At 44.3% G+C, this 13,688-nt stretch overlaps 1 protein-coding gene across 10 annotated transcripts in view; it reads left to right on the top strand.

The window, feature by feature from the left end:
• The first annotated feature begins 2,547 nt into the window (after nucleotides 1-2,547).
• Nucleotides 2,548-13,688, top strand: part of ZNF283 (zinc finger protein 283) — a 28,141-nt gene continuing 17,000 nt past the window's right edge. Inside the window, exons 1-6 of one of the 10 annotated variants that reach the window (XM_023649857.2) lie at nucleotides 2,615-2,745; nucleotides 3,842-3,892; nucleotides 5,153-5,189; nucleotides 5,928-6,031; nucleotides 8,985-9,072; nucleotides 10,767-10,893. In XM_023649857.2, the coding sequence (XP_023505625.1) occupies nucleotides 6,000-6,031; nucleotides 8,985-9,072; nucleotides 10,767-10,893 (247 nt within the window). In that variant the 5' untranslated portion in view covers nucleotides 2,615-2,745; nucleotides 3,842-3,892; nucleotides 5,153-5,189; nucleotides 5,928-5,999. Of the gene's footprint in view, nucleotides 2,921-3,047; nucleotides 3,240-3,767; nucleotides 3,893-5,152; nucleotides 5,190-5,927; nucleotides 6,032-8,984; nucleotides 9,073-10,766; nucleotides 10,894-13,688 lie in introns of those variants that run through there. The other 9 variants (XM_014741708.3, XM_023649856.2, XM_023649858.2 and 6 more) reach the window with 9 other exon arrangements.

Consider the following 13,688-nt stretch of genomic DNA (forward strand, 5'->3'; position numbering starts at 1 on the left):
GCTGTTGTTTACCTCCATGTATGAGTGAAATCATATGGTATTTGTCCTGCTCCATCTGGCTGATTTCACTTAACATAATACCCTCAAGGTCCATCCATGTTGTTGCAAATGGCAAGATTTCATCTTTTTTTTATGGCCGAGTAGGAGTTATATATATATCTCTCTCTCAAATCTTCTTTATCCACTTATCTGTAATTGGGCGCAGAGGTTGTTTCCATGTCTTGGCTCTTGTAAATAATGCAGCAATGAATGCACGGGTGCACCCATCTTTTCCAACTAGTGTTTTCATATTCTTTGGATGAATACCCAGAAGTGGGATAGCTGGATTACATAGTAGTTCTATTCTTAATTTTTTGAGGAATCTTCATACTGTTTTCTGTAACAGTTGCACCAATTTACATTCCCACCAGCAGTCTACAAGGGTTCCTTTTTCTCCACATCCTCTCCCATGCTTACTTCTTGTCTTTTTAAAAACAGCCATTCTGACAGATGTGAGGTGATAGCTCATTGTGGTTTTGATTTGCCTTTTCCTAATAATTAGTGATGTTGAACACCTTTTCATGTGCCTGTTGGCCATCTGTATATCTTTGGGGAAATGTCTGTTCATATCTTCTGCCCATTTTTCAATCAGGTGGTTTATTTTTGTTGCTGTTGACTTGTATGATTCTTTATATATTTTGGAGATTAACCCCTTATCAGATGAATTGCAAATATCTTCTCCCAATTGGTAGGTTTTCTTTTCATTTTGTGGATGGTTTCCTTTGCTGGACAAAAGCATTTTAGTTTGATGTAGTCCCATTTTTAAATTTTTGCTTTTGTTTCCCTTGCCTGATGAGACATATTCAAAAAGATACTGCAAAAACTGATGTCAAAGAGTTTACCACCTATGTTTTATTCTAGGAGTTTTATAGTTTCAGGCCTTACATTCAAGTCTGTAATCCATTTTGAGTTAATTTTTGTGCATGGTGTAAGATAATGGTCTACTTTCATTCTTTTGCATATGGCTGTCCAGTTTTCCCAACATCATTTATTGGAGAGACTTTCCTTTCTCCATTGTATGTTCTTGGCTCCTTTGCAAAAAATTAGCTGTGCACAGATGTGTGGGTTTATTTCTGGGATTTCAGTTCTGTTCCATTGATCTGTGTATCTGTTTTTCTGCCAATACCATGATGTTTTGCTTACCATACCTTTGTAGTATACTTTGAAATCAGGGAGTGTGATCCCTCCAGCTATGTTCTGTTTTCTCAGGACTGCTTTGGCAAAACAAATAGTTTTCTGCTGTACTGATCATGTAGTCTCAAACGGGTTCCTTGCCTTGCCTGACCTACGCACTAGGACATATGATTCCCTAATTCTGTGCTCTGTTCCAATCTACCTGCCTCTACAAGTGGGAAGTTATTTCCTTAATCTAGGGCTTTTAAAGCTATCTGCTCAAGCCTCCTCAACATGACAGGAGAAGCCTACCTCAGCCACTCCATGACTGGATGTTACTTCTATTTCTTCGTTCTTTTTAAAAGTTATGCTGCTTTGCATTCTTTCCTGTAAAACATCTTTGACTCATTAGAAAACATCTAAATCATTTGACAGATAAATTGCAAATCTTTTTCTGCATCTGAAATTTGATGTTCCAAGAAGATGTAATAACACGACTCTATTTTATAGATAATGAAATTGTGGATTATTGTCACTCACTGTCACAACACAAAGTCACAATTTCCCAGGAACATATAGTGGTCGGTAGTCACACAATCTAACACATACCAGGCTAGACAGCACAACCCTGTTTTTCAAAGCCAGTTGGACAGTGATTCACTTTCATAATCACCATAGTAAGCACGTAAAAGAAAAGCCTATCAAAAAAACCTCACAAATACTGTCATCTTTACCTTACAGATATTAACAGAAACAATGTCACAGACTTCCTCACGTCTCTCAGTGCTATAAAGACCTTGGCACAAGTCCCCATGGTTACAATATCCATTCACCACCACTTATTGTTGCTTTCCAACAGCAGCAGGTCACCTCTAACACAAACAGCCTTACACCTAAGGAAACAAAGACTCACACTGGCAGAAACTACCCCATGAACATACACAACTCCACACAGGGTCCCAGACACCGAATGGGACCCACAAACTCACCCAGTGCAAAACACACCCATCTGTTCCACTGCCAGACCCTGCTCCAGTCCGTCTCTCACACCCAGGTAAGCTGGTGGCCCTGCCCAGGGTCACTCCCGTGGACTTTACCAGGGATGCTCCCTCCTCCCTGATGCCCCAGTCCCTGGTCACCCTTCATCCCCATCTCCACCCACTCTGGACTTCAGAATGCGTGCCCTAGCTTTCGCTGTGAACCTTGAATTCGCCCTCAGCCACGCCAAAGACAACCGACCCTCCAAGGTGGCCCCAGCCGGAACCTACTCCCCGCCGCAGGGATCACGGCTCGGGTGGAGCTTCGCAAAACGCGCCGCAGACGGGCGGGGCCGCGTTGCATGCTGGGAGCCTTCTGAAGCTCCACGTTCCCAGCTTCCGGAGATTCGCCGGCTGTGGACTACATTTCCCAGAAGTCTCCGGGCCCAGGTCCTTTCAGGGCGACGAGCGTTCGCCTGCGGAGAGCGCTTCGAACCGCCGGGCTCCCCGCCTCGGAGGCTTTTCCGGCTCTTCTTTCCCAGAAGCATCTGGGCCCGAGCTCGCCTCGATCTCTGGGTCCCTTTCCGGTGTCCTCAAGGCTTTTGGACCCTGCGCGGTGAGTCGCTCGTGTCCGAGGAAGTGATCGGCGCCGGGTGAGGGTGGGAGGGCTCCGCGGACTTCACCGGAGCCGGATTGGGACCCCGGGGGGGATGGGGGGCACCGCGAGGGGCGGACGGAGCGTGGCGAGTCCGGAGCCGCAAGCCGGGGTGCGGGAGCGGCTGAGCAGGATGGTGTGTGACAGGCGGAGTGCCCGGGCTGGGTGTGCCTCGGTGACCGCGTGTGCGGTCGGGGTGGGGAGGCGGGGATGGGGGCTGGCCTGGTGCTTTAGCTCTGGCTGTGTGCGCCCTGGGTCTCTCTAGACTCTCTTAGGGCGTGCCGGAGTTCCGTGACCGCAAGGAACGAGTCCTACCCTAAGCCACAGAGGGGACGTTTCAAGCTGGTTTCGAGCCAGAAGGCACTGGCACAGCTCGAGGGTTGCAGTGAGAATGTTCTCTCTGGAAGGGTCCTCGTGACAGGCTCCTGGGAAGACGTGATGGGGAGGACCCAGAGGTGGGATTTCTACAAGGGGCGCCTCTCAGAGCTCCTTAGGGGCCACTACATGCCTCAGAGCCACTGCAACCAGACCTCTGTCACCGAGAATTCCGTCAACTCAGAGATAGAAGCCAACCCTCCCTTTTTTTTTCTTTTTCTTGCTGAGAGAGCAAGATTCGCCCTGAGCTAACATCTGTCGCCAATCTTCCTCTTTTGTTTTTATGCTTGAGGAAGATTCGCGCTGAGCTAACATCTGTGCCAATCTTCCTCTTTTTTTTTTTCCCTGTTTTTTTTTTTTGTTTGGTTTGGTTTGCTGGGGAAGATTAGCCCTGAGCTAACATCTGTGCCAGTCGTCCTCTCTTTGGCATGTGGGTCGCTGCTGCAGCATGGCTTGATGAGCAGTCTAGGTCTGCGGCGCTGGCGAATTAACCACTAGGACACGCCAGCCCCCAACCTCCCTTCTAATTCCATTTGGCTCTGTGTGGATGAAAGCAGATGTGGCCCCAGAGGGTGTTCTGTTTGGGTTTTTTTCTTTGTTAGTTTAGTCTCTTTGTGCTCCCAGAAATGCTGGTGTCTCACGATTCCTTTTTTCCCCCCACTGCTGCCGGGTTTCTAAGAAGGACCCTGAAGAGGAGGAAAGAATTGTGGCATATTTAGAAATCAGAGTTCAGGTGAGTTTGTGTTTCTTTTTGATTTATAGAGTGACTTTTGGTTTTAGATCATGAGAATGTTAGCTTTCCTTGGCCTGAAATATCTTGCCGAGTAGGGTCGTTCCCGGGTCTTCCTTTTGGTGAATGACCCACTAGGGGGATGCATCGCTCTTCGCACGGCCCCCTATCGTCTTTCTCAATTACCAGCCATCTGCTCTTATGGCAAAGTGTTCAGATCCTTCAGTGCATTCTCTCTGTAAGGATTTTGGTGGCGTGACAATACAACTCCCGGAGATGAACGTTAGAGCTTTATTTTAGACTCACTTACTTGAGATTACTACTTACATGGGATCGTGTACAAACTATTTTTTGTCTTCTCCACGGTCATGATTTTTGGTGCAAGGCAAGGTAGAAGGGGATTATTTCAGTTAATAAATGACAACATTGAGGCTTTTAAGGGCTGAAATATGACTGGGCTGTGAGCATGGGGCTTTTGCAGTTTGCACCAACAAGGGCAGAGACTGCCAGATAATCTTTAGGTAGAAATCTGTGACGTTGCTAGCCTTGAGTTGTTTCAGGTCCAAGTTTGTGTGGGTTGTAAGAGGCAGGACTGCGTTGTGGTTAAGCTCTGGATCTGGAGCTTCTGGCTTCAAATCCTGGCTCTGGCTGTGACCAGCTCTGTGTGCTTAGATGACTCAGCATCTCTGTGCCGCATTTGCAAAATTGAGACAAAATAATACCTGCTTAATGGAGTTGTAATGATGGAAGAGGAGTTCGTATGTGTAAAGCTCCTTAAGGACAGTGCCTGCCCCATGATTCAGGCTTAGGAAATATTACGAGATGCTGTTATGGAGTGATTCTGGATCATTCTCCATCACCTTTTCATGGATTGAAATAGGAAGATGATTGTGATGGGTGTTTGCAGGTTCAAATAACTGATCATGGGGCCGGCCTGGTGGCACAGTGGTAAAGTGCGCACGTTCCGCCTCGGCAGCCTGGGGTTCGCTGGTTTGGATCCCAGGTGCAGACATGGCACCACTTGGCAAGCCATGCTGTGGCAGGCGTCCCACATATAAAGTGGAGGAAGATGGGCAAGGATGTTAGCTCAGGGCCAGTCTTCCTCAGTGAAAAAAGAGGAGGTTTGGCAGCAGTTAGCTCAGGGCTAATCTTTCTCAAAAAACAAACAAACAAACAAAAAAACCCCAAAAACTGATCAGATGCTCAAATGGCCTAGTACAGGAAATCTTAACCTCACGTCTTATTCCATTTTTGAGCTTCCAGGTGACCACAAACGTCTTGAACTTGAGACAGAAATTTTGTAAGTATTTGCAAATTCTTTTTTTTTTTTTTTGAGGAAGATTAGCCCTGAGCTAACCTCTGCTGCCAGTCCTCGTCTTTTTTGCTGAGGAAGACTGGCCCTGAGCTAACATTCATGCCCATCTTCCTCTACTTTATATGTGGGATGCTTGCCACAGTGTGGCTTGATGAGCAATGCGTAGGTCCACACCCAGGATCTGAACTGGCGAACCCTGGGCCACCAAAGCGGAATGTGTGAACTTAACTGCTGCGCCACTGGGCCAGCCCCACAAATTCATTTTTTAATGGGCAAAATGTCTATAATTTCATGAGATTATCAAGTGTACGTGACCCCAAAAAGATCTAGTTCCATTGGTCTGGAATAAAGACATAATAGCCTTAATAAAATTAGTGTCCGGTTTTACAGAAAAAGTTAAGTAAATTGCAGTATATCCTATGATGGAATAACATGCACCTAATAAAAATCATGTTTAAAAAGAATTGAGAGAAGGAAAAACGGGAATGATAGAATATTAAGCAATAGTTGTAGTTATGAACAAAAGTACTCAAGACTATTATGAGTTATCTATGAATCCCATTCAAAAAGACAGGGTTTTGAAAGACATTTTGCAAGGATTGTGTCTAAAACGTTGCTTTAACTGACCATTTGTTGAAGAGGTGGGGAGGCGTGGCCACACTTGGGAAGCACACACTTTGTGTGCCATGTTGTTCTGTTTACGTGCATTTACTTCCTTCTCAGACTTCCGGGGTGACGCACAGAATTCGTGTTCCCTCACGGGAGAATCTCGACAGTGAAAGCGTCATTGTGTTGATGAGTTACAGCTCCAGCATGTTCGACAGCTGGTAGGTGTCATTTGTTTCAGACCCACTGATTTTCAGCGTCAGACCTGGTGGTTCAGTTTTCTTAATAACTGAAATATGCCCCGCCCCTATCACTCCGTTTTTTTATATTTGCAAGTATCTTTGTATTTTTGATTATGGAATTAATACAGATTTGTTGCAAAAAATTCAGCAAGCCAGGAAACATATAGAGAAGGCAGCGAAAATTACATCCTCTAGAGTTAATCATGCCTAATATTTTGATATTTTTATTCAGAGTTTTTTCCCGTGAGCCTCTGTGTCTGATTTTATTTCTGTGGAATAAGATGACAGTAAGTGGTGATATAACTGAGTTGAAGACTTTGGCTCTTGGTTTGAGAAAGAAACTCAAGCCAGAGATGGATTTTATTTCAATCTTCAATATGTAAGAAAGAAGAGGGACCTGCCAGTGCCTCCTTTCTTATTCGAAAACCCTCAAGTATTTACAACTTTGAGAAATATAGAAATGCCATTTAAAAATTGATTACCAGGGCAGCAAAGACAGACTTTCAGAATTAGATTATTTTCAGGGTTACTTCCACAGAGAAGAGCAACGATCTCTGATATACAGTTGTCTCATGAAAGGCTATTTTACAAATAATATTTCCAAGGACAGATATTAATACCAGAGGGTGGAATAAGAAGGTTATAGTTATAAATATTCAAATAAGCCACTAATTTGCACAGAAGAACAAGAATGAGCCTCCAGTTAATGTTCTCAGCTTGACACTGAATTGGGTTGTGTTTTCTGAGCCAGCTTTCAAACGCTGACTCCTGTCTCTCCATCTGTAGCTTCTGGGAGGGGGGCGTTTTTCCTCTCTCTCTTTCTGAGAACCCGTTTTGCTCATCTTATTATTCAGGAAGAATAGTGGCTCAAGGCTGGGCTGTGCAATTTTAGTTAGCATTATAAGAAAGCAGGCCTGAGAAGCACCGCTTTCATTATGAGAAAAATGGAGAGAGTGGCATTAACTTTATTATCATGGGATAAGGGACAGTAATCTTCATCTTCAATAATAATGGCTAGGGGCTGGCCCCATGGCCGAGTGGTTAAGTTTGCACGCTCCGCTGCAGGCAGCCCAGTGTTTCATTGGTTCGAATCCTGGGCGCGGACATGGCACTGCTCGTCAAGCCACGCTGAGGCAGCGTCACACATGCCACAACTAGAAGAGCCCACAATGAAGAATATACAACTATGTACCGGGGGGCTTTGGGGAGAAAAAGCAAAAATAAAATCTTAAAAAAAAAAAAAATAATAACGGTTAAAGCTTAGATTAAGCAATTATTATACACCATTCAGTGTATTGTGTGGACTTTCTTACTTACTCTTCAGTGCAGCCATCTGTGGTAGACACTGTTCTTGTCCCTCTTTTATTGACAAGGAAATACAAGTGTTGAGAAATTGGTGACTATCAAGCTCAGATGTACATCCTGAAAATCTGACACCAGAGCCTTTGTCTTAATTTCAGAAACACTTCTCACGTTGTGTATCTTTTACAAACCTGCCTGCTTCATTAGGAAATTGATTATGCCTGTCTTTCTTTGTCCCTTAATATGGTCCAATAGCATCATGGCTAGTGAGGGTATAGTGAGCCATAATTTATTAAACCTCTTGCCTACTATTACGTAGTTTCTAATTCTTGGTTATCATAAATGATTTTGGGATGAACATCCTTGTGTATACATGTTGTGTACTTCTCTAGCTATTTAAGGATACATTTCTATACGTGGAATTTTGGGTAAAAATTTGCCTCCAATATAAGACCCTGAGATAGTAATGCTTGGGGGTTAATATAACGACTAAAAGATGTAGTTGTTACCTTTAAGACAAGGAAGACAAAATGTACATAGGAATAAGTGTAAGGCAGCCCGCAGCAAAGACCAAAAGGTTAATTCAGGTGACCTTTCTTAGGGACTCATGGGAAGGTAATTAATTATAGGCAATACTGTTGGGTCATGACCAACTTTGCGGAGGCAAGTGGAATTGATCCTGTGAGTTTCATTCCGTACAGAGTTTATCCTGCTCATGTCAGTTGCAAAGTGAGACTGATAGGATCAGGTGATTCAGCAGTTATCTGGAAGGTGTCATGTCTGAAAAGACAGGTTCAGATACAGAATAAACGCTTTTGTCAGAAGCCCTGAGAAGAAGCAAGATCGAGACCTCATCAATATATCCATGACATTTCTTGAGGAATTTCAGCCATTTTTTTCTAGGTAGGACATGAGCATACGTAGAAATCACATAGTTAGTATAATGCATGGTCATGGTTACAATAGTTTTGCAGAATAATTAAACAAAGAGGACATTATGATCACAATAAAAAGGTAAGATTGTAGTATAGAGATAGATAACTTTCCAAACTTTTTTTCATCTCTTGATGTCTGATTGTGAGTCTTTCTATATTGATATATACATATAATTTATAAACATAATCATACTATACATCCTGTAACCTGTTTTTTCTGTTGACAATATATCTTCGTTATTTTCTCCAGCCTAGCGTAGTTCCGTAGTGTTCCACGGCATGGGTGTTTTGAATGCCTTAAGAAGTCAGCTTTTTGGGCTCAGGCACTTGTACATCCTGTCTGCCCCTGTGTCCTGACCAGCTTGCTTTGCTCCTGAGCCTGTGAAGGATGTTCTAGCGTGGACCACGTGGCCCCTTCTCAGCCCTGAGCGGTGGGAACGGAGGGAGGAGGATGTGGTCTGAGCATGACTGAGTGGGCCCATCTCAGGTCCACATCAGCATTCCCCAGAACCGGGCAGTGCTGGAAACCTTCCTGCTCGAGGCCCTTGGGGTTTGGGATGAGAGTTTAGATTCCACAAATGGTGTGTGGGACGTGGGTTGGAAGCGGGAGTGGAGGAGAGAAAGCTGATATTAGCTCAAGTCAGGATGGAATCAGTCAAGCATGCCTGCTCTAAAGCTTCGTTTTCCTTCCCCAGCTCTGACTTTTCTGGATTCTGTGCGTCACCAGTCGAGGAGCCCCATGGAACATTAATGAGCTCCTGCGATTCTAGAACCATGACGGACGTAAGTTGGTATTTCTCTTTCCTTGAAATAATGTGATTTTTAGGTCATGTGACTCTTCTCTTTACTTATCCTAAAGCTTTCTGACTAACAGAACCCCATCCCTGAGCCTGCTTCTCTGTTTCTCCTCTTCCAGTGAAGGATGGTGCCAGATAGCCCGGGGTCCTCCCTGTGCGCCTTCTCCAGTCAGTGTCACCATATTCACAGGACACGTTATTCCCCTTTCTTGTGTCCTCACTCAAGGGCAGTGAAGGAATGGAGTCTTTTGAGGGAAATACTGGCACTTCTGTCAAAGAATAACTCAAGGAAATGTAGTTAACAGCACACTTTTACTTGTGTACAAGGAAAACCAATAGTTTAATTGACAGATTTCGTGTATCAGAGGCACAAACAGGGTTTATATAAGAGAAGGAGGAAAGAGGAAGGAATGGAAGGCTGCAGACATTTTGAAAACAACAGTTTTCCTTTTTCAGGCAAAGATTGGCAGCCCGCTGGGAAAGAAGCCAGGCAGGACACCATGCCCTTAGGCAGCTAGATGGTCACCCAGGAGAGCAGTTCAGTTGTTTGCGCGTTCTTGTTTTGCCGTGACATGTCCATGGCAGGCTGTCCTGGGTCGTGCCCTTCATTATCATGTCCATCTTCATCCGGCCAGGGCTGCTCCATTTCCCTTCCCAGAATTTCTGTTCCCATGTCCTGTCTGGGATGTGATAAGTTAGTGATGAGGGGCTCATTGGACCACACAGGAAAGCTTGGAACGTCTTTACAGACCTGAGTTTTCCAGAGAGAGAAGGCAGAATTTGGGATTTCTTGGTCTCAGCCTCAGTTTATGTGCTTTGCATATAATCATCTGTGTCAAAGTCTGTTTTGTCATTGACCAGGACATAGAGGTCTTGGGTGACATCTGTGTCATGTATCGTATCCTGTATCAATATCCTCCAACTCAGAAAAAGGAAGGTGTTGAGCAAGGGCAGGTTGACGGTAACAAGTAAGATGATAATCCAGATTCTTAGGTACTGGATGATAATAGATTCCCAGAATTAAGGAAATCTTTAGAAGCTTTGTCCAACCTACGTGTATAAATATAATAGAGTTATTCATCTCATATATCTGTATGATGAACTGAATTGTAGCTAATAAAAACATTTTCTGTAGTCATCCTAAGAAAAACTGCTTATGATGTAACCTAACAGAATGATAGACTTGAGGTTTAACAACGATAATCCTTAATTTAATGGGAATTATTTTTCTCAAATAGAGATTTTATAGTACATTTGCAAAAAGAAGTTTTCATGGTTTTTTTCCTTATTCTTTAAAGGGAAACAAGGGTGGAGCAATTTACATTTATACAGAATTTATGAGGAAGGTTGTGTGTTTGTAGACACGCACACTATTTTTATTTAATGGAGAAGAAATTGGGATTATTTTGTATATTACCACACAGATCTGGATGGCTGAGTCATCCCGCAGTACCCGGGAAGTTTCTTCTGCTGTAACAGGATTCTTCTAGAACATGTTGACACCCTGCTTTAGTCACACTAATTTCCTTACTTTTCCCTACCCATCTCACAGGCTTCCTGCCAACCTGACTGTTACACTTCTCTCTTCTTGCACTTTATCCTTCGCAAACCTCTTCTTTTCCTCTTTGAAGTATTTCCTTAATTTAAGTTCACAAGTAATGCGTGGGTTTTTGGCTTTAGGCCCTGGTGACTTTCAGCGACGTGGCCATCGGTTTCTCTCAGGAGGAGTGGGAGTGCCTGGACCCCGCTCAGAGGGACCTGTACATGGACGTGATGCTGGAGAACTATAGTAACGTGGCCTCACTGGGTAAGGTGTCTGCCTGAACGAAATCTCTGCAGTGCCAGCTTCCTCCCCTGGGAATTACAGGGCTCGCTTTGAAGAAAGCAGGTGGCTTTCTCCTCTGTGCTCTCAAAGAAATGTTTTGGTATTTGTTGGGTTAGAAGTGGGTTCGTTAAGCGCTTGATCTCCCCACCCCTCAGTGAGCCTCGCCCCGTCCTCTGGCCCTTCCTGCACGGCCTTTCTTGAAGGATGGGGAGCTGGATTCACATTATGGGGTGCTTATGTCGTAACGGTTATCAAAGAAGCCAGGTTTCCTACTGTGTTTAACGTCAGCATTGCTCTAGACAATCTGTGTCCTTGCTGCTCAGTGTGGTTCTTTTGTTTGAGAAATCACAGGAAGGCCAGAGCAGAGCTCATGAAGGAGAGAGGACCAAAAAGGTAGTGAGGGAGGGCCCAGGTGACAGGCAGTTTTGGTGCTTTCAGCGAAGCATGTGGATTGTGTTCTCAGTGATCAGAAGCCGTGATTTGGTTTATGTGGGGTTTTAACTGTTTTCTGGTCAAGTATTACACAAATACCTAACGTCAGCTTCTTCTGGGGCTTGTTAGAAAGGCAGCAGGTCAGTTCCCAGCGCAGACCTGCAGGACAGAATCTGCATTGAGGCAAGATCCCCAGGTGATTGTTATGCACACTCGAGAAGCACCGTTCTTTGTTATTTTCAGACCCACAGGCAGGGAGTACAGCTCGACACGGGTCCTGATAACCTCTGACTTTCCACAGAGCCCCCCACCTTAGGCAGGGGCGGACTGATGCACAGAATTCATTTCCTACTAAGTGGACACGTGCCTTTACTTACAACAGACTCGAAGTTGAACATTACATTTGTGACCTTTGCATTTTACGCTGAGGTAAATCCTAAAAATGTCTCAGGAAGCTTCCTGTTTTCCCCTTAGCAGAATAACAGCAGGAATAAGAATGTGTCTAGTTACCCTGTGCTTACTGGAAACGAGGCTCTGCTCTGAGCAGTGCAAACACGCTGACTGACTGCGCCTTCGCAGCATCCCCGTGTGGTAGGTGCCATCTCCATCTCCTTATGATAGATGAGCACAGTGAGGCACATAGAGTGTAAGTGACTTCACAAGGTCACACGGCGGGTGGGAGGCAGTGGCAGCGACTGAACTAGGAAGTCTGGCTCCAGAGTCTGTGTCCTCATCCGCTGTGTTCTGTTTGCTCTAAAGACGTGGCGCCCGGATATGTCTACAAGATCCTTTTCCTGTTTATGTGATCTCATGCTCTTCATTCCTGTCATCCTTCTCTTCTCTGAAGTCTTTATCAATATTGTTTCTACCTTCATTGCAAATTTAACCAAGTCTTTTGAGCTTATAATTTTTTTCAAATGTCTATACCATCTGGCATTTCTTTTTCTTATAAGCAGAGCCTCCCTTCCTAAGCCAGATGTGACCACATTGTTGGAGCAAGAAGAAGAGCCCTGGATGGTAGTGAGGGGAGGGCCAAGAATTTGCAACCTAGGAAGGCGGAGGCAGGAGAGAACCATGACTGGTCCCAGAGGAGAAGGAGGAACAGCTGGGATGGGGTTGGAAAGCTCCCTATGATGGACCATGGTCTGGGGAGTGAAGGCCCGACCCCTGGGAGGAAATAGACATCTCAGTTTGGGCTCCCAAAGGAACCTCATCTTTCTCTCGTTTCCCACTCCTTGTTTTTCTTCTCACATTTCCCTCCCACGTCAGTGAGGAAGGTGTTCTTTTTTGTTTCCAGTGCAACCATTTTGCTTATATGCTGGATTCAGCTGCTTGCCAGCCCTTTTGCATTTGTGTGTGTGTGTGAACGAATGTATGCATTCATTCATAAATTCTGCAAATATTTTGAGTGCCTACTCCTAGCCAAGCATTGTACTGGCACTATTAATACAATCACGAACAAGATTGATAACACTCATTCTTGTGCAGTTTAGGTAGTCAGGAAAAACATAAAATAAATAAGTAAATAAATGGACAAAGAATGTCATGTAATGAAACATGCTGTTCAGGAGAGGTAAACAGCATAAGAGAATAGAAAATGATAGGAATTGACAGGACTGATGCAGATAAGATGGTCAGGGAAAGCTTTCTTGACTAGAAACATGAAGCCTGGGATCAAGTTATATGAATATCTGGAGGAAGATATGTCAAGCACCATGAACAGCATATGCAAAGGCCCTGTGGTTAGAAAGGAACTTTATTGGAGCACCTGTGAGAAGGCCAGGGCAGAATTAGTAAAGGAGGGTATACTGAGAAATCAGGTCAGGGTGATAGGCAAGGGCTGGGTAATATGCAATTTTTTTGTTGTTTTAGTAAGTTGCATTGTTTAGTCTCTTTAGGTCTGAAACAGTTCATACATCTTTCCTTGGCTTGCATTCCCTGCTGCTTTGGAAGTTCGCATGACCCAGCTGTTTTGTCCAGTGTTCCTCGGTTTGGGTTTGCCTGCTCCTTCTTCTTAATTGATTCAGATTATGCGTCTTTGGTGGGCGTATCACAGAATCGATGCTGCGTTCCCACTCTCCTTGCCTTCTGTCAGGCAGCGCAAATGACTTGTCATCACTGATGATGCTCCCCTTGAACTTTGATTCGAGTGGTGTCTGCCAGCCTCCTGCCTGTAAAATTAAGCAGTTTTCCTTTCATGAGTATTTTGTGAGGAGGAACTTGGAGACTAGTAAATAGCGTATTCCTCTTCAAACTTTCTGTTTATTCATATAATGGATTTCTAGTCAGTGGATTGTAATCTTTTCTTCCCATTATTTATTTTGAAGTTCAGAATATTTGAGCTT

This window comes from Equus caballus, chromosome 10 (genome assembly GCF_041296265.1).
Source record: "Equus caballus isolate H_3958 breed thoroughbred chromosome 10, TB-T2T, whole genome shotgun sequence".
Classification (NCBI taxonomy): Eukaryota; Metazoa; Chordata; class Mammalia; order Perissodactyla; family Equidae; genus Equus; species Equus caballus.